General features: G+C 38.1%; 1 protein-coding gene across 6 annotated transcripts in view; it reads left to right on the top strand.

Annotated features, from left to right (window-relative positions):
- LOC139978387 (insulin-like peptide receptor) overlaps window positions 1-21,299 on the top strand; it is a 105,011-nt gene that overhangs the window by 69,028 nt on the left and 14,684 nt on the right. For 5 of the 6 annotated variants that reach the window (XM_071988582.1, XM_071988583.1, XM_071988581.1 and 2 more), the window contains exons 6-15: window positions 912-1,010; window positions 8,390-8,537; window positions 10,153-10,367; window positions 10,994-11,126; window positions 12,308-12,516; window positions 13,756-13,920; window positions 14,499-14,676; window positions 15,718-15,744; window positions 20,024-20,328; window positions 21,040-21,263. In XM_071988582.1, coding sequence (XP_071844683.1) covers window positions 912-1,010; window positions 8,390-8,537; window positions 10,153-10,367; window positions 10,994-11,126; window positions 12,308-12,516; window positions 13,756-13,920; window positions 14,499-14,676; window positions 15,718-15,744; window positions 20,024-20,328; window positions 21,040-21,263 — 1,703 coding nt within the window. The remainder of the gene's footprint in view (window positions 1-911; window positions 1,011-8,389; window positions 8,538-10,152; window positions 10,368-10,993; window positions 11,127-12,307; window positions 12,517-13,755; window positions 13,921-14,498; window positions 14,677-15,717; window positions 15,745-20,023; window positions 20,329-21,039; window positions 21,264-21,299) is intronic. The other variant, XM_071988586.1, reaches the window with a different exon arrangement.

Raw genomic sequence — 21,299 nt, 5'->3', positions numbered from 1 at the left:
CTAATATTAGGTATTACCATACTGGACAAAAAAAACCCCAATAGATTTGAGGTTCTCAGAAACATAATCCTTAAGTTCCAAAAAATTCATTCCGAAAAGGTCAAGCAAGTCCAAAATTTCAATTAAGGAAAAGAAGAGAAATATAATATAAACTTTTGTGGGAGACAATCTTTCCCTCATGGATTAAATGGTTAAAACTAGTCACTTGTTCTGAAGAGCTGAATTGTTCATCCACAGAGACCACTTAGTTTAATATATTGGTGGCTATAACCAATTATATAAGAACATGCTTCTTCAATGTCACTCAAGGTTAAAACCAATGCTATTAAAGCAACTTTTGAAGGGATCACCTTGCACAACTTTGAACACAAGTTTTGAAGCAGTGTTTGCTGTAGCTTTGAAATTTTCGTATAAATTACACTTTAAAATTTATTTCATTGTAATACATTCCATTTTACTTTGACGACAACCAGGAAACGGAGTAACGGACCATTGTCGTCATTATCATTTATGATAGAGATGCTCAGTGTTAAGAACCAAACCCTCCCTCCATTCCACACCTCTCCTTGCCCCTACTCCCTTCCCCTAAAAAGCTAAGAAACTTCTTAGTGTTTACTGTGAGATAGATAACTTGCTTTTACAAGTCATATCCGGATATTATGTTGAGCCACTATCGCAGCACACAAGAGGAGTAAAACTCTGTGAGGAAAAATAATGGCTCCATGGTTGAAATTCCCGCACCACACCTCCCTCCCCTCCACCTATTTTATTTGTTTGTACAGTATGATTTAGACTTGTTTTAGTTCAACCTGATATTTATAATGTGAGGATGGGGAGGGGGAGGGTGGGAGGGGTGACCACTTCATACTCTTGACCGTTACTATCTGTCTCATCTTCTTGTCTTTCTTCAGCGTGTGATAAAGCCACAGTCCAGTCTCTGACTGATATGATGGACTTGGAGGGTTGTACCATCATAGATGGCTCACTGACCATTACCCTACAGGGGGGAGGTAAGTTGCTGTTACTGTTAGGGAAGGGGGTATAGGTTTGTCTTACTCTAGCACCCAAATGTATACTGTGCCCCATTGATGTTGCAAACATATGTGCAGTTTCCCAGAGAGTAAGGGCTGCGGTACCTTGTTTGTCACCGGTTTCTGCCACCAAAACATATCTGTCCTGTCAGCAAAGTAAGTTTTTCTAAAGGTCTTTGCGACGTTCAAACATATCACTGTTTTTAAGTGTTTTTACCACACATACATATATACATAGTAAGAAAGCTGTTTTAAGGTCGGCTGCGTAGCTACAAGGAGTACTAACACAGTAAGCGTTACTATGGAGGGGGACACCGCTCCACTTAAGACAACACCCCCAGCCCCCAGCCCCAAGGATGCGGTGTCCACTTGTTATCATCATCAAGGGCTTACCAGCATGTTGCACCACTTCAAAGTGTATCGAAATGCTTCATTGCGTGCAAATAGAATTGTGTGCCAGGCTGGAAATGTGCGTGTTGTAAAAGTGGTAAACTGCGCCTTGGTCATTACTTCACTAACGTATAAAGGAAGCCTTCCCTGGACAATGTGGAAAGGAACTGGTACTGCCAAAAAAAAAAACGTTTCAGTGATGTCAGTACTGGACCAATTTTTTTTATGTGCTGGTAATAGTTAGTTGACTCAATTTTGGTTGAAGTGTGACTGTTGCCAAAATAAAAGCCCTTTTTTCCCCCCTTTAAATTCTGTTTTTATGCACAAAGCAAATAACAACCGTGCGGTTCTCTCTATCTCTATAAAGAAGAAGGCAGAAAGTTGTTACCAGCAAAAATGTTTTATTTGACTCTCTGGTTATATGACCTATTTTTGGTTTATATTTATGCCGAATTGAGTGTCTCTTACAGTCTAGATTTTTGCACATGTTTCTCAAAGACACGATAAAGTGGTTTTCATACAACACAGTACGGCCAACAGAGAGAGAAAAAAAAGACAGGAGATTTGGAAGAGATGAAATAGAAACAAAGAAAAGTTTGAAAACTGCTGTTGTCACAATACTCTAGAGATGAAACTGTTTGGTTTTAAGACCTAAACAATCTGAGACTTTATGTGACAATTAGTTTCTTCAACAGGATCAATGCTTTCATATGAATAGGAAGCTTGTGTAACGTATATAAAAAGTACATTGTTTATTTGGGGACCGAGAGAACATCTCATTTCTCAAAGGGTAAAGTGGACAGCTGGCAAAATTTTCATGGATGGTCTTGAGAGACGATCCAACCCAATCCCATACCATGATGACATATACGACATCATCGATAGGGACATGGGAAGGTATGGTCTGCATATCAAGGAGTAGGTGTTCTAGTTGTTAACCACCCTAGATGGGATCTTACACAGGGGTGCCTCACATCCATCCTTCTTCACAGGGGTGGCATGTGTTATTCAAGGAGAGAGAACTGTGAAAAGACAGACTGTCAAGACTGTCTTTTTATGCAAGTTGCAGCAGCGATAGAAAAGCAAGACTTTAGGTTTTAAAGTTGTTCTTCGAGTAGATTTTGACCCCCCCCCAAAAAACGATTTTGACCAAAAAATAAAAAGAAATATAAAGGGATAATGTTGTATTTGAAAATCCCATAATGATGTGAAGGTTCATTATCTTGAGAGAGTCCGGGTGTTTATTTTTCATATTTTGGAGTAAAAGTCGAGATTTGTTAGTAATTTTCCAATTTGCCGTATAGATGTTATTTAAGACTCGAGTATCGAGATTCTAGGAGACGAAATGTCGCCAGTATGTTTTACTTGTTAGTAGTCACTTGGTGTGGAAAATCTAGGATTGTGACTTAGTTTTGATTAGTTGATCTAAAATTAGACTAAATTTTGAAAAATACCCTTGGTAGGATTGTTCGAAAGATTTTTTAACTCTTAGTTTTGACGATTCCTACTTGGAAATTGTGATATCTTTATTAATTTTTTGCTTAGGTGTAAAAATGAACACTGAAATTAATGGTTCAACAAGCAGAAATGGTGGGAAAGAAAATTGAGCTTATTCTGTGGATAAAAGGTTTTTCATGTAAACTATTCTCTTAGGGAAAAGAACTTGGCCTTTGTGTTATCCAGTCAATGAAATCAAGTCACTTGCTTCCATTGTTGCTCGCAATGCTGCTCACCTAATTCATATATCTCATTCTGTAAAGAATGTGTGTTATTGTTATGTTATGTGTGTTGACCTGGGTTATGTAGACAAATTGTTTTGCCACAATGTGGTTTTACCAGTGTTAATATATTTTGAAAATCAAAGGTAAGAAAAACATTTAATCAAAGTTAATTTAAAAAAATTTGAAATTAAAAGAAAATTAAAAGGAAAGAAACGAAAAATACCTACACAATAAGGGAGGGATCACATATTACCCCCCCCCCCCCTACCACTATTGTTCATAACCATAATTATGGCTCATTCAAGGTTTCTTCTTTCAAGGTTCCTTCTCCAAGGTTTCTTCTCCAAATTTTTGGAGTGGCTTATATGAGCATTTTAAAATTGCAAGAGATGCCATCGTAATTAACAAGATCAGTCGAGTTTCACTTTGATTGAGAACGTTTGTGCATTTGTTGTACAGAGGTGAAATGGTGTTTTTTGAAAGGAACTGGTTTTAAATGTGAAATTTCATTATTAAGTATAGCTTTCATTTTTGGTATTGAATTTAGTAAATTTTTTTTTGCTATTTGATAACTAAAATCCCACCAACAGTTCATGAGCATAAATGATACTCAAAAAAATAATTAAGCTTTTCATTTGCAAAAATTTGCATGAGAAAGGGATCTACCTGTAGGAGATGAGTTTTGTCGAAATGGAACATAGACAATTAAATTGCCTGTAAACGGAACTGAAGGTTTTCCTTTAATATCCTTAATTGCTTATATATGTTAGAACATCATGTGATGCTATAATAGTTATTATAATGTGACAACTATGAACAAACAAACTTTGTAAATACTCCGTCTAAACCAACATTGTCTTTTCTCTCTCCGAGAGGTCTACAAACAAACAATAGTTTACTGAAGTCAGTAGCATCCATTTACAACCTTGATCATCATCATTTGTAGGAAGTGTTCCTATCATCTTCTCTCGCCGTTCCATCCTTCCCTATGTTTGCCCCATCTGCGCCCGCCGCAACGAACACATAAAAAATATATTTCTGGCTATGACATCAGTACGGTCTGTAAATGACATCGGAGGATCTAATCCCCTCACAAACAAACGCTGTTTCTCGGTAACCTGATGGAAGAGAAATTACTGCCCGTCACGAAGTGCATTTGAAACAATTTCTCTGTGTTGGAAATCAAGCCCCTCAGCTCCTAGTAACCCTTTTACAAACAAAAGCTCAGGGCAAAGCAGTCAGAGATTCTCGGCAGGAAGTCAGCATGCAGTTAATTTGTGGAATGTAGTCTGGCCATGGGACACATTAAAACCTGTTACACAATTTGCTGAGTATTTGTTGTTGTGGAGGAGGAGGAGGAAAACAACCTTATTTCTTTACACATTTCTGACCCAAAATTAAAGTTTCCCTTAACATGGTTTGATCCGTATGGTGGGAGGTGAAAACAAGAAGCAAAAAAAAAACCCAGTAAAGTAAAGTTGTTTTGATTAATATTTTTTTTTCCCTGTTGAAATTTCCCCCTTGCCCAGATGTATTTTACTAGTATCTCATTTTATTCCGCCCAATGGGGTTTAACAGAGGGAGAGTTTGTGTTGGCTAGTATGTTTCTTCATTGACTCCAGTGTAGCAGGTAACACCCGGTTGGGACAACTTTTTCTATACTGTACTGTCATGTCCCGCTTCAGAGCACTGGTAGTGTCAGTACGAGCAGTATGAATATCATGTTTCTATAAGGTAAAGGTTAGGAACTGTTTGTACCCGTCAGTACGAGTGCTTTGAAGCATGATATGGGAGGACAGTTTAGAGAGGTATTAGCATTAGGGAATTGTCCCAACTGGCTGTAGGTTAAGTCCAATATTTTGCATTTTCTCAGTTGAGATGTATCAGAGAGAAAGACACACTATGATTAGGAAAGTTTTTCTATTTAAATTTTAGATTTCATAGTAAGCAAAGTTAGGTTGAGGATCTATGGTTGGAAATTGCACAAAAGTGTTTTCCAATTCAAAATGTATTTCAAAGTATTTAAAATGTTATCCTCAACCAGCCTGTTAGAAAAAAATATAAGTGGCCCTAGTTTCCAGTGACATAAAAGCAGTGTCTCAATACATACATATACATACATACAAATCAGTTTTTTACTAGTTTAAAGTATGAATTCCTTTGCCTATCTCCACTCCACTCCCTCTGATCCCCATTTCCACCCTCACCCTCTGCCATCCCTACCCCCAACTCCCCCCATCTCTCTCCCCTTCCCCATTTACTAAGCATTAAAATATGAGTTACTCCAGAAAGGAAAATAAAATACTTTGAGGTTTGAACATATGTTAATTGAAAAGTAATTGCAATTTTCCATCACTGGATATCTCCAATTTTATCATTGTCATGGAAACCTTTACGTGCAGCTGTTCTGTAAATTCATATCCAAATATGCTTATTTTGCTGAGAGCATGTTTTTGCACAGCTAGTTCAATTGATGACATAATTATCTCCACATTGCCATTTGTCTTGATAATAATATATGCATTGGTGATATAACGAGGAAGTGCCTGGTTTATGACATCATTAAAATTGAAAATAGAATAAGATATTGATATATTGCTTATTCCCATATACAAAAACTAATAAAAACTATCCAGGGAGGTTATCTTTATTTTGATCAATAACAATTCTTTTGTTGAAAAATACTTGGTAGGTTTGGTGGTAAAATTGGCTACAATCAGACAAAAACTTCGAGCCAGCAACCCATCCCCCCAAAAATATGGAAAACTTGAATATTATTCTTAGACAGACAAAGAAGGCAGGCATATACATTTTAGCCAGTGATGGACTTTCGTCATGAACTTACATGTACTAAATCATGACCGTACATAACTACATCATATCCTTACATAACTTCATCATGACCTTACATACTTACATCATGAACTAACATCATGACCTTACATAGCTAAATCATGACCGTACATAACTACATCATGACCTTACATAACTACATTATGACCTTACATGCTTACATCATGACCTTACATACTTACATCATGACCTTACATAGCTAAATCATGCACTGACATAACTACATCGTCATATCTATACTTATGTAATGAGTTTGAAGTACACTTTAATCATGTTGTACTAACAATATGACATCAGAAACATACTGATGCATAACATTATATGCTTATTCAATGGCACCATCAACTCATTGACAAAATCAGTATGGATAACTAACATCATGACAGTCATCAACATAACATACATATAAGATATATATATATATATATAGAGTAGGTTGGGGTCTATCTTGGCGCAGAGTGCTCTATGTCCATTGGACAGAGCGTAATATATGTTGATACTAGATGAGACTAGTGGAACACTAGTAGTTGTTACTCGGAGTTTCACGCGTTATAGCGATCTTCAGACAACTCAATGTTGTCTGAAGATCGCTATAACGCGTGAAACTCCGAGTAACAACTACTAGTGTTCCACTAGTCTCATCTAGTATCAACATATATATATATATATATATATATATATATATATATATATATATATATATATATATATATATATATATATATATACACCATTGCATCACTGAAGTGTATTTCACTTGATCACAATTAAGTATCTCTTAAGGGATATGTTTACATCATGCAAGTGTTTATTTATATCCAGCACACATTTGGTATATTACGTCGGTGTGTATTTACATCATCACGTTTCTCGATGTGTTTGCCGCAGGGTAGATTACAGCCATTAATTCGCCTTACTAGATGGGAACAGATTGAGATACAAAAACATGATAAAAGGACGAAATCAAATGCTTTTAATGATGTTGATAAGAATGAGCACAAGGATTTCACGCTGCTGCACATGTGCTTTATCATCAGCATGACAAAAACAAAATTCTTGCTTTGTGGCGTTGACAACGACAATTGCAACAACGACAACGACAACATTGTTGTTGTATGATGTTTAATCGGAAGCATATCATTGATCTAATTAGGGTTTCTGAACATTAAATAGAACTGATTTTACATTCATTAAATCAATTAGTTGATTCATTAAATATTTTTTCAGTGTCATTAGCATGAAAATTATTGGGAAGTTTGCTTTTTTAATTGTTAATTTTTTTTAATATTTTTTTTTAGCAGTATCAACTAGAAGCATGACAGAATGATAACACTTTAAAAATTATTGACCTATGACCTAGATTGAAATACTCTGGTTTTCCCTGTGTGATATGTTCACATTAATGGTCTTTGTCATCAGTAATGATAATATAGTCAAAGACATCATAAAGAGGCCAGTTCTGAATTTTTTCATAGATCTTTTGGTCAGTGTCAAAACAGATGTTTTAAAAATGGCTTGCATATTTCTTACCACTTGAATAGTATATGTATGTAGATATTTTAGAATATCCTGTTTATGTCTCCCACTCTGTTATATAACATGTTTTGTTAAATGTTTTAATATACTTCTCACTGACATTAAAATCGGTTGTAATTGTCTTAATTGTTTCCCTTTACCGATTTGACCTGTTTCCTTCAAGTTCTCCTTTGCTGCAAAGTGATAACATACCAACTTGAAATGATCTTCTTGCTACATAGTGGGAGTTGGGGAGGGTGGGGGGGGGCTGGGATGTAGGGGAGACATGTAGGAATGGTTTGGGCAGTGTTTTATGCAGTTTGGAAATGGGCAAGGTTGAGAAAAGTATTAAAAAATACTTTTTTCTGGTCGAAGGTAAATCCTTAATTTATCATTTCTTATCGTCATAACTTCATATTAAAGGTTTCGTTGTCGACAAAGACAAGTCTGGTAATTTCTTTGATGTAAAGGGCCATTCAGGACGATCCTCTTTGATCAGTGACTGATAAGTCGTACCTCTGATCTACCCTTTTAAAGACATTAAGAAAGAGAGCTAGTATATGAAAATGTAACATGTTCTGGCACCCCTTGTTGCCCCATCTGCCCCCCCCTCCCTCCCCCGTCACCTCCCATATCCTCACCTGCCCGTTTCATTGAACAGAGTGAAGCATGTGAAGAAAATTTTGAAGAATCCAATTTCTTATCTCCTCATATATGTATATATATGTTTCAATCCATCTCCAAGTTAAAAAATAAAATTGACAGCAAAGGTTGAAGAGATCGCATGAAATGTTTTAACCGATTCCCATGATCAAATTATCCATCCATCCTTTACTTTTCTTGTTATCGACATAATCATTCATTTGCTTTCCTCCCCAGAAAACACGGCCAAGAAGTTGGAGACTTACCTGGGTTTAATCGAAGAGATCCGCGGTGCGCTCGTTATCATCCGGGCGTTCTCTCTCATCACACTGTCGTTTCTGAAGAACCTTCGGGTGATCGGTGGCGTGAAGGATTTGGAAAGGGGGTAAGTCGTGAAGATCATTTATTGTATCTTATTTGCTTTGGTATGTCTACCCACGGAGAACTAAGTCCGTTGTCCGTCGTCTTCGACCACAAAAAGTTATCCGTCTCATACCCCCCCCCCCCGAGTCACTGAATCGAAAGAAGAGGTTGATATTAACACTAGCTCGTTGGCTGTCTTGTGATGTTGGTTGTTCCACATTACTTGCAATAGACAAGCCTGGCAGATTTTGAAAATGACCTTAAATTCCTGCAACTTATTCTCTCCCTACCTTTCTCTATAGAGCTTAACTAAATGTAAGTGTTAGCTTTTCTTTATTTCCCTTTTTTTTTATTTTTCCATCTCTTTTATTGACTCATTTGACATTTATACAAATAGACATGATAATTTTGTGGGTTCTTTAGTATTACAATACAACTCAATCATTGCCTAACTTTTTATGATTTTCTTATATTTAGTTTTAATAGAACATAACAATATCAATATATACAGTGCAACCGCAGAGACAAAATGTACAATAATACTATTCAAATATAACGATCCTACTTGCACAACGCTGAGAAGCAAACATTACGAAGAAGAAATACTAAACAGGAAACCAAACAAGCAATTTATTTCCTCTTACTCTTGAGTGATAATGTTTCCCGAAAAATTTCTGTCTTACAAAGAAAAAGGGATGTCCTCTGGAGAAGAATCTTCATCATCTCAAGTTAATGCCGTCAGATATCGGCCGCTGATAAGCAGCGAAGTCTCTCGATTTCCTTGAAACATCCTGTCGACTGAAGTGTTTTTGCACAAAATTCCACTTTCAGTCTGTAATTTGCTCTGGTATTGACTTGCTTTTTCCTGCTTCAAGAGCTGTGAAGAATTTGTTCCCCCCCCCCCCCCTCGTCCTCAAGCACTGTGCCAAAAGTTGTTGATACTACGAACAGGAAGCACTTAAGGTGTTTTACACATTTTTGCATAACAATTTTAAGGTTCATTAATTTGTGTTTTCAAGTCATAACATATGGAGTATAAATAGAAGCACTTTGAGAAAGAACAAAGACTTATCATTATCTCTTTGACACTTTTGGCCGATTTGTGAAAGATTCTCTGCTATAGAATGCCATTAATGATCCCCATAGCCCTTGAAAATCAATGGAATATTGTATAATGTACAAGTGAAAGGAAACTTGTAAAAGCCAAGTATTAAAAGACAAAGTATAAAAATTGTAGCTTTTTTTTTTTAATAAATAATAAATACGTCATTTATATAGCGCTAAATCACCTTTTTACTTGTAAACTTATTAACTAGTAAAAAATAAAAAACTGCCATGTATCTTACCAATTGCAGCCTATTTGTGAATGGTTGGCCAGCCATACAATACCTTAGAAAAGTGATACCATTTATATCGTGACCTAAAGAAACCAAAACCGATGACAGAGTACGTTTGTCCTGAGGTCTCATGACCCGTGGATTGGGTACAAAATTACTGCAGCACTGGGATATCAATCCTGTGTCCACCTGTGCCTTTAGTTGTACTTTCGAGCAGCAGACTCCTTCATCCATTACCAGTTTTTCATCACCATTTTGACTATATCTGTGTTTTTCCCTTCTTTCTTTTTTTAATATCAGACTTTACTCTGTTTACGTTCTGGATAATCGAAACCTGCAGGATCTGTTTGTAACGCCGCACCAGAATTTTTCTATAACCAGAGGGAAGGTTTTCTTCCACTTTAACCCCAAACTCTGCTATCACAAAATACAAGAGTTTGCTGCAACGGGAGGCCTCTCTGCAAACCTCTCAACCGGTGATGTGTCGCGAAACACCAACGGAGATTTTGTTGCATGTAAGTTTTGAGAAAAGAGTTAACTAGTACTATTTATCTTTGTTTATGATTTCTGGAACGTTCCAACTATGTGCACGCTTCTGCGTTAGTTGGTTCATTAGTGGAGACCTAAATACACCATCGTCATGGTAACTTAAGCTGGCTGGATGCTGCCGTTACGTTATACCCTATTCGTTATACCATTTTATTCTACCATCATAACATAGAAACTTGTGGATAGTGCCCCTAAGACTACCACCCCTCATAGTTTTTCAGTTTTCAGTCGGAAAAACTTGAAATATCGCAGTCGGTGGTAGTGTGCAGTGGTGCGTGACTAAAATTGCGCAGTTTATACAGATACAACCTAAGAACTCACTAGGACATAATTTTGCATGTGACCTAAGCAAACACCTGTCGTTAGCACAGTGCAGTCACTGCATCATGAGTGTGGCTTAGTGTGCAGGGTCAGTTGTATGATTATGGCCCTCGAAGACTACCGATAACTAGGTGACTACGGTCGGGGTCAAGTGAGGTCGCATTCGGTCAGGGCAGTTTAGCGGCGACCAGTCTTGAAATGTTTTATAATTTTGATGGTGTTGACGACCTCTTCTTCAATGTTCTTTGTTTAACTCTGCTCTGGTTTACAGGTAGTGCATTGAAAATCAACTTAACCTTGAAAGCTGTAGGGTCCATTATACTTGTTACCTGGCAAGAAGACAAAGTGGGAGCAATAGCAGACCGGCGCAGTATACTAGGTTTTGTAGTGTCTTGGCGAGTTGCGTAAGTATCCTATTGCCTTGCTAGGATTACAGTTGGGAGGGGAGGGGAGGAGAGGGGAGGGGAGGGGAGGGGAGGAGAGTTGGCAGCTGTAGTATCCATTGTGCTTGTTACCTGGCAAGAAGACAAAGTGAGAGCCATAGTAGATTGTCGCAGTATATTTGGTTTTGTAGTGTCTTGGCGAATTGCTTAAAGGCATTGAAGACTCTCCCCAAACCTAGTGCCGCCCTATAAAAAAAGTTAACTTTCTGTTGCTTTGCAAGTGAGGTTTTCTTCTTGTCACTTCAAAATGTAGACAGTAATGAAACGTGATACCTTGTTAGGAGAGGAGAGGAGAGGAGAGGAGAAGGAAGGGGAGGAAAGGGGAGGAGAGGAGAGGAGAGTTGCATTGGGATGCATGGGGAGGGGAGGTGAAGACAAAAACAGCAGGAAATAAATCATCAAGTGACTCAGCAGACAGGCCTTTAAGTCTGTTGAATTTTTTGGAGGAGAGATTAAATTGAGCTGCACATGTCTACTACTATGTTGTGACAATTGAAGTTCTAAGACCTGAAAAAGATGCAAGTTATGTAATTGGCTGCAGTCGTCTTATACGGTGTTGCTGAGGACCAAACAAACAAAATATAGCAGCATATATAGAACCTACTCTTACTTTGTCTGTGGTTTTCAGAGGATTAGATAAGTTAAGTTATCGTAAAAGGGACTGTATTGATGGGGTCTTTAAGATAAATGTATGGAATGCCAAGTGGTTCACCAGATTTGAATAATGCTCTGAGAGATATGTCGATAATGTGAACTGATAAGTAACTCCTTAAAGTCAACATATAAGTTGCATATATGTACATAGTAACATGCAATACGTACCATGTACATGTTTGGAACATGTCCTACCTTTCGGAAGTTTGTTGTATTTGGTGAACCTTTTTGTGATCTCCCCCCCCCCCCCAAATAAAAAAGAGAAAAAAAAGCTCTTCAAGTACAGTGTTAATGAATTTTTGTGTTTGAATTCCAACCCTTAATGAACACCAAATGCATATTAACATTAGCCACACACATCATTTTGCTTTTTACAACTACCATTCAAAACGTTGACAAGTTGCTAAGAACGTGGAAGTATATCTTACAGTAGCTTTCATTTGAAAATGTGATTTACAAAACATTTGCTGCATTGATTGCTCCTTCAGGGACAAGAATGTGACCCAGTTTGATGGAGAAGAGAGTTGTGGTGGCTCCCTCTGGGATTCTACGTACACGGAACCAACCGAGTATCAGTTGTTGTTGCCGGGTTTGAACGCTGCTACGAGATATGCCATGTACGTGCGCTCGTACATGATATCTGGAACGGAAAACGGTGTTAAAAGCGACATCAAGTACATTGTTACTCCAGAGAGAGGTAAGATTATATCACGTATTTCGTAATCATCAAGCTGATGTAATTTAACAAGGTGGATTGGTCCTCAACCAGTGAGGTAGCTTGTACTTCCACCCTGTGTGGGTTGGTCCTCTTGTTATAGCATTTTACCTCATCCTGGTCGGTGGGTCCTCTTGTGGTAGCTTGTACCTCAACCTGGTGGCTGGATCCTGTTAATGTAGCTTGTACCTCAACCTGGTGGCTGGGACCTGTTGACGTAGCTTGTACCTCAGCCTGGTGGCTGGGACCTGTTGACGTAGCTTGTACCTCAGCCTGGTGGCTGGGACCTGTTGATATAGCTTGTACCTCAACCTTGTGGCTGGGACCTGTTGATGTAGCTTGTACCTCAACCTGGTGGCTGGGACCTGTTGATGTAGCTTGTACCTCAACCTGGTGGCTGGGACCTGTTGATGTAGCTTGTACCTCAACCTTGTGGCTGGGACCTGTTGATGTAGCTTGTACCTCAACCTGGTGGCTGGGACCTGTTGATATAGCTTGTACCTCAACCTGGTGGCTGGGACCTGTTGATGTAGCTTGTACCTCAACCTGGTGGCTGGGACCTGTTGATATAGCTTGTACCTCAACCTTGTGGCTGGGACCTGTTGATATAGCTTGTACCTCAACCTGGTGGCTGGGACCTGTTGATGTAGCTTGTACCTCAACCTGGTAACTGGGACCTGTTGATATAGCTTGTACCTCAACCTTGTGGCTGGGACCTGTTGATGTAGCTTGTACCTCAACCTGGTGGCTGGGACCTGTTGATATAGCTTGTACCTCAACCTTGTGGCTGGGACCTGTTGATGTAGCTTGTACCTCAACCCGGTGGCTGGGACCTGTTGATGTAGCTTGTACCTCAACCCGGTGGCTGGGACCTGTTGATGTAGCTTGTACCTCAACCTGGTGGCTGGGACCTGTTGATGTAGCTTGTACCTCAACCTTGTGGCTGGGACCTGTTGATGTAGCTTGTACCTCAACCTGGTGGCTGGGACCTGTTAATGTAGCTTGTACCTCAACCTGGTGGCTGGGACCTGTTGATGTAGTTTGTACCTCAACCCGGTGGCTGGGTCCTGTTACTGTAGCTTTTGCCAAAACAAAACACTTTGATAGCTGCTGTTTATAAGACCTTTTGTTAATAATACCTGTTAATAAGACCTGTTAATAAAACCTGTTAATTAGACCTGTTATTGATGATGTTCTATTTTTCCCTCTGTTTTTGCTTAGCTCCATCTGCCCCTACCAGCTTGCTAATCCAGGCTGTCAGTTCCTCAAAACTGAGGGTGATGTGGGGCCCTCCAGATGAACCAAACGGCAACGTAACAAGGTACAAGCTGAAGTGGACCAAGCAAGTGGACGCTTCGTACGGCAGCGTGGACTTTTGCATAGGCAGTGAGTATCAGGTTGTCAATGTATTTGACAAATGGAAAATCTCACATTTTTAATAATTTATATTAGTAAATGAATAATCCAAAAATAATCTTAGACAATGGTTACTCAGAGGTCAGTCAGTGGTTCGAATCCTGGTCTAGCAATCAATGTCTTAGCTATTTTCCATTTTATAATTTATACAGGTTTAAGACTTTCAGTGGGTTAATTAGTTAGTTTGTTTAGTAAGTTGTAAAAAAGTGAAGTAAGTAAAAATTTATTTCTCCAAGAAGGAAATTCATATACTCGTACGTACAGCAGTTTATCAGAAATATAAAAAAATATAGAAATATGTGTATATACAAATAATATCAAAGAAAAAAAAAATCACCTCCATATGATACATGTACAGGCAAAGTCGTTTTAAACTTATTTAATCTTACTGAGGTCAAGTTTTAAATAATATTCATTTTCCATGAAGTTTTACAATTTTTCGTTGTTGTTGTTGCGATAAAGGGCTGCCAAGTTGAAGATTTGGTCACAATGTTTTCTGAGTGTTTTTCCTTCTTAATACTAGGAAGTTTGTCAATTTTCTTTGTTAGAAATTCCAAATTCCAATCCGAGAGAAGACACGACCACTGAGAGAACCGACATCATCGAGGAATGGGACGGCGATTGTAACTGCAGCTGCGAGGGAGGAAAAGATTTGAAAGATGCAGATGAAGTCCGAAATCAGATAACCTTCGAAAATGCACTGCACAATATCATATTTATCAAGAGGTAGGGGAAAACAATTCGTGACTGTTTTTTATTCATGGTTTTATTCAAATGTTAAAAGACTTTGTTTTGCAGAATGCAGTGATGGTCCCACTACATTAATCAATAACATTTTCATGCATGCTAATAACTCTTGTTGGGGTTTGTTCTACTAACAAAAAATATATTCTGGAATTTGTTAAACAAAACCCTTAAAAAGGTTTCTACTTAAGAGAAAAGCGCAGGGGCAAAAAGTAAGAAACCAACAGGAATATAATAATAATATGCATATATGCAATTACACATACATACATACAAACTCTCAAAAACATTCCATATGGATGTTATGTTTAATTTAGAAAGGGTTCTCCTTCTCGTATTCGCAACCAAATCTTTCCCTCTTTCCGGATGGTCAACCTCATGGTCAACCCCATGGTAGAGAGGACCCATGTAGTTTGTCAGAGACTCACTATTTTTGACAATTTTAATCAAACTTTTTTTTTCTCTGCTGTACCAAAATTTGACAATCAAGTAAGTGATCTTGAACCTTGAAAAGAAAGACTTGGATGTTATTCTTTATAATTTTAATATCCTGTGAGATGTTTTTCTTTAACTTGTCAGAGTTTTTTTTGGGGGGGGGGGGGTAGCTAGACACATCTCTGTGCTTCTAGGAATGCTGTATTTATTTTTTTCATTTTGCTACTATATGTCTCAACAAAAAAATTTTGAATTTTTTTTTTGGTCGTTATTATTCTCAATTATTTGAGTTTTCATCTTTATCAAACCTAAAAACATGTAAAGAACAGAGAGAAAACAAATTGTCTGTTATGTATATGAAATGTAACAGGGTCATATAAAGCTTATTAAAATCAAGAAAGACATGAAAAAATAAAAAAAACAGAAACATAGAAAATTAGAATAGAAGAAAAGAAAAGGGCCATCTAATCTTGGCCTTTTTTTTGGGTATTTTTTTAATAATGGTTATTTACCCAAATTCCATTCTAATGATGCTGCTGCTGCTGACACCTCTAACCCCTCTCACTTACCCATTGTTTGATAACACAGCTATTACTTGGACGACATACTGATGAGGTAGGTATATGTGTCATCGAAGGGCTGGCTGGCTGGTCATTAATATTGCACATTCGCCGCCCTTTTTTTGCTGTTTGGCTTCACATGTTTCCAGACTGCATCCACACAAACATTTAGCTTCTCATGATTTTTCTCTCGTTATTTTTTTTCTTGTGTCAGCTATCTTTATTTATCCTCTTCCGAGTCGATGTTTATCCGGTTCTGTGTGTAGACGGAAGTGGTCAGTGTCGGAAATGTGTCGGGATGAGAATTGAAAGGGGTCATATCTTTGCGGGAATGATAGGTAGAGGGTATATTATTGTTGTTAAAAACATCCAGAGAAAGGAACCAATGCATGCAACATATGAAATTTCTCATATTTAAAACTTGCAACATTCGAACTGAATGTATTTTCCGTACGGCCTGTAAACAAACTGAATTTCAAATTTCTGTTATTGAAAATTTTAATATGATTATCGAGTATATTGTCGATGGTTCAAACAGTTGTCAAGTGGAAGATCATAAAAGTTAATGAATCGGAGACTGACTCATTCGGAAATAAACGTTTCAAGTCGGTAGAATTCCATCTTGCCTTAACATAAAAGTGTAAGGTACTTACACTCATAAAACACCCTACCGGTGGTAGGATGTTATGGGCTGACTACCCCAGTTCCCCATGTGACCCATTATGAACGTAAAGGGTAATAAATAATGGCAAGTCCCTGAAATCGGTGGCACCAAGCCCACTGCAGCGATCTTTTGTTTGGTATTTCAGTGACACATGAAATACATTTCATATGATCTTCTTTTATATGTTTTATGTGTGGAAGTTTATTTTGTGATTTTTGTCATCTTAACATTTTTTGTGTGTGTGTTATTGTCCCTTCCTTTTAACTAGATAATTTTTGTAGCGATTGTTGACGGTTGAATAGTCTGATCTGTTTTGTCATTAATTGTTCTGGATTCTGCATTGACAACGGATGTTATCACGATGTTTTAAATCTAATTTTAAGGAATCATGATTGCTCGAATATTAAATTAATTCGAATAGACAGGGACGCCTGCAAGTGAAAAGGTCCAGGGGGGGGAGGCGAAAATATCGAAGATATGTGTAGTGGGCAGAATCTTGAGTAGCCCCTTGTTTTGTGCAGCCTCTAGATCACCATTATTAAACAGCTCGGTCAAACATCATACAAAATCCATAATTTCATGTAGAAGCTGTGCAGGTCGCGCCAGGCAACGACGACAGAACTTTCATTAACTCGAGCGTCATGTACACCAGACCGTGTGACTCATCCAGTTGAAATGTCGGTTAAATAGTGGGTCGCTCGCAAAACCTGGTTTAAACCGTCATTGCCCGATCCAAACAATTGTCATGGAGACGTGGGTACATCGCTCCCTCATTTACAGTTACATTGTTATTCAAAGCAGAAAGAAAACATTTCATTTCTAGTGGTCTGAGACTCATCATCATTCGCTCATTTCTGAGTAACTGGTCATGTCCACACTGTCGTCTTTAGGCAAAAGAATTTGATTAAAAGTATGCGGCTAATACTGCCCGAGAGGGTGATGGAATGAATTGTTTAGAGAGGTATCTAATTGATGTGATTGATTGTGCTTTAAGTTAACGCAATCTCTCTGCACCACATACGAGAAAAGGGGACCTATCTACTTTAGTCTGATGTAATCTCTCCGCACCACATACAACAAATGGGGGACCTTTGTACCCTAGGCAGCGAACGTGCCGATTGCAATAAATAGCAAGTGCCCTCGTAACTCACGTAATTGGTACGTCCCAATCAGAAGTTACACAGACACTTTCCACTCCAAGCAACGTGTGATTTGGTTCATCATTCCAGGCAAATTTCAAATCAGGTCATCTGGTCGTCCGAGACCACCAAATATCTTTGTTTTGTTTTGGACTGTTACTAATAATAGTTTTAAAACTAAACCTCTTTCTACATGCTTGAGATTTTAACTGTCGGTTCGTTTGAGTCGTCACTTTTGTGGGGATGGTGTTCAGTGAACAACCGACAAATACTTTACAATGCAAACCAATATGTGTTATAAAACTATTTTGTCTGTTAGGTCTGTCGTCCTTCATGATAATTTCCAAATTTTAAGAGCTATTTACCAAATGTTGTTGGCTCTTGCGAGCTTGGAAAACATGGTTTTTCTTTATTGACCCTTTGACCCCCTCCCCCACCCCCATTCTCCCTCCTACATTAACATATATTTGTCCTACCTCCCATCCCCACCCCTGTCCCCTCCATCCTCCATCTTTTCCCGGTCCCCATTACTATCCAGTCAAGTTATTTACAGTATTTTGTGGTTTGTCCCACATTGTATACAGTGAGACTGAATATGAGAATGGGGTGCATGTACGATACCCTTTATATCATACTGAATAATGTTACTAGTGTTAGAATGCACTTCCTGTGTGGTGTTCACACCATGTACTTTGTATATCTGAGAATGTTGTACGTTATGTGTCTTTTATGATAACTTTCTTTTAACTTTTTCTGACAAGTGAGGATTCTATCAGACTCTGTTGTAGTTGTTGTTATGTATATTCATTCTCTCTCTTACATTTGCTTCAAAAATTTGACCTGTTTTTATTTTATTTTTTTCCGTTTCATTTTGTGATAAGTATTAGAACTTTGTGGAAAGTTCATACATGTTTTGGTCTGTTCCGGAAAAAAAAAAAGAGAATAAAAAATTAATAATATTTTGAAGTTATTATCATAAAATTGAGCATTGTATCTTTAGAACAAAGGTAAGTTGGTAACTGTCCTGATATGAAACAAAGGGAAAACAAAAGAGATGCTATTGTAAATATATGGATAAATATAAATAATGTGACATAAATGTGTTATGTAAAGAGGAAAACAATTGTGGATGTTGCATTTGATGCTATATAAAATTAGGCAAATAATCTCACTTGAAATGAAAAACAAATTTATAGGTAATATGTGATGTCACAAACAAAATGGTCATAAAGCCAATGAGATAAATATATCTTTTACTGTAAGAGATATCTGATGATTTAAAATAGTACCTTTCCCTCTTACACTTTTTACATTTTCATCAAAGTATTTTTACAAATTTTATTTTTCAAACCATTTGTATCATCAGTCATTTCTTGGTATTCATGGGTATCAGCAAACATTTCCAAATTTTAATAAATAAAGTATATTACATTTGCAACATAAATCTTCAGCTTATGTAAATTTGATATTCACTCCTTTTTGTGTTGTTCAGATTATGATACTTATTTTTTTTACTTCATGTCAGTTCTTACTGTGGTGTGCTGTTTTGCCTCAAGAGGAAATGGTTTCATAGTTTAACAATTATGACACGTTTATTTAATGCTACAGTAAATAGGAATTATTAGTAATATAACAAACATTTATTCAAAAGAAAGAGAAAACACAATCTTGTCACTATATCAGATTCCTGAAAAAAAGGGCTATAACAGTTTGCTCTAGAAATTGTTACCATCTCATCATGTTTTTTCACATATTCCATGCTCCTCCAAACCATTGAATAAATCAAGATGAAAGCATTTCAGAAAGAGTAGTACACATTTGCATACATTTATACCGTGACTGTGAACTTAGCCCGTAGAAGATAAACTGAAAACCCCACAGACAGGCCCACACCTTATAGGTACCTTCCAAGGTGACTAAAATTGTGATTTGTTGGGTTGTGTGTCGTTGCCATGGCTCAATTTCTACAATTTTTTGTGTCCGGGGTGACCAACTCAGACCTGGTCGTGTGTCTACTGATTGGCATTTCATTGCAGGTTGGAGGGAGGACAGCTTTTGGGCTTGTGATACAGTCCATGGGAATATCATTGACTGTTGAAAATACAAGTGGTTGTCGTTGATTGGGAAGTTTGCATGAGGGGGGAGAAGTGGGTGGGTGGGGGGTGGGGGGTGGTGGGTGGGAAGGGATGCATAGGGAGTGGACCATGAGGGAACAGAGATGGATCTCTCGTTACCTCATTGCCATACCTTTATATATAATGATATTATTTGTCTTGCTTCTCTGTGTGTACTCTTTCTTCTATACCTCTTTCCATTATTCCTACAATCAATGTCACCTATGCTGTCGTCCCTATCACTACGTATGGTACACTCTATCTTGTTTATACTAGCCTCATGTGCTACCTTTATAGTGCTTGAAACATTTGCAGAGTATGTCAGAGTAGTAGACAATTTGACTACCGTTAATTATTAATTGGATCCCTTGGTTCGTAAGTTGTAAAAAATAACTCCTCATTTTCGTTTCCTCCTAGGCCACAACGTTCGAAGCGTGAGGTGGACTCGACGCAGAGCCCAGTCGGAAATGTTGTCATCGATGATAAATCCTCCTCTCCGAACACGACGGCGCCATCTCAGACGGACGGCAACGGGACGACCGCGGCCGCCAACGTGTCCGACCCTCGACCAGTCGTAAACGAGGCGGAGGTCATCATGAACGATGAGTTCATGATTGTAGACCTCGGTCACTTTGAACAGATTATGGTGGAAGTCGTTGCCTGCAACTTGGAAGGCTGTAGCGAGCAGAGTACGGTGGTTTTTGGGAGAACCTTACCGAAAGGTGAGTCTTACCGTTGCACCTTTCGATTGTGCCGTATCTGTGAAAAAAGTGGTGGGGGGAAAAAATAAAATAAAAAGGGTTGTGTAGAGTTTGTATTATGAACTGGGGAGAGAACAATGCTTTAATGGTTCCTGCTGTGAACACTGAAATTTTATCATAGACTTGAGGTTTTCAGGCCTCTCATTGGCTCATTAAAATACATCTTTTCATATGTCAACCTTTGCGATATGCAGAGTTTTCTAGCAAAATATCTCTTTCTGGCAAATGTTGTCCGACTTGGCCGTGGTATTATTATTATTGCATGGCTCCAAATCCTAATGCCTGAAGTCCCGTAGGATGGATGAAAATGTGTTCCCGATATTTGAGTTACATTATTGTACCAAGCTCAATATCCATTTTCAGTGGGACAGCCACAAGGTGTGTACTGTACATAGGAAGGGGGGGGGGCAAGGAACCCTTCAGCATTTCTGACCCTTATCTACACAGTGCTGATAAACTCTTCAAACCCCCCTTCCACCCCCTCCTCCAGCTTTTTCCTGCCCTTCCAATGTTAGTTTTCTTTTATACACATGGTTAGCCAGTTCATCCAAGAATAAAATAGCGATCGTTTCTACAACGAAAAAAGGGAGAAGGGTTTTGCAGCTTTTTTAGTTAATATGAAAGAAGTAAACCATCGTTTTACCTCGTTATTAAACCTCTTTTTGCTCACAGAAAACGCTGATGATATAGTGTCAGGTATTGCGTTGAACATCACCGATCAAAAGATCAAAGAGCACGTCATACTGGCCCGTTGGGAGCCACCCCCGCATTCAAATGGTGTTGTCCTGAAATACGAAGTAGAAGTCGTCGAGGAAGTGAAACCAAAGACTGTTGAGACTGTTACCTTGGCAACTGCATCTCCTGAAGCGGGCATTAACAGTACATCACAGGAGCAGGTATGTGTTTAGTCATTCCCTTAATTTTTTTTTGTT

Source organism: Apostichopus japonicus, chromosome 13 (assembly GCF_037975245.1).
Source record: "Apostichopus japonicus isolate 1M-3 chromosome 13, ASM3797524v1, whole genome shotgun sequence".
NCBI classification, from domain to species: Eukaryota; Metazoa; Echinodermata; class Holothuroidea; order Aspidochirotida; family Stichopodidae; genus Apostichopus; species Apostichopus japonicus.
The sequence above is the reverse complement of the archived record's forward strand: the minus strand, read 5'-3'. Positions and strand labels throughout refer to the sequence as shown.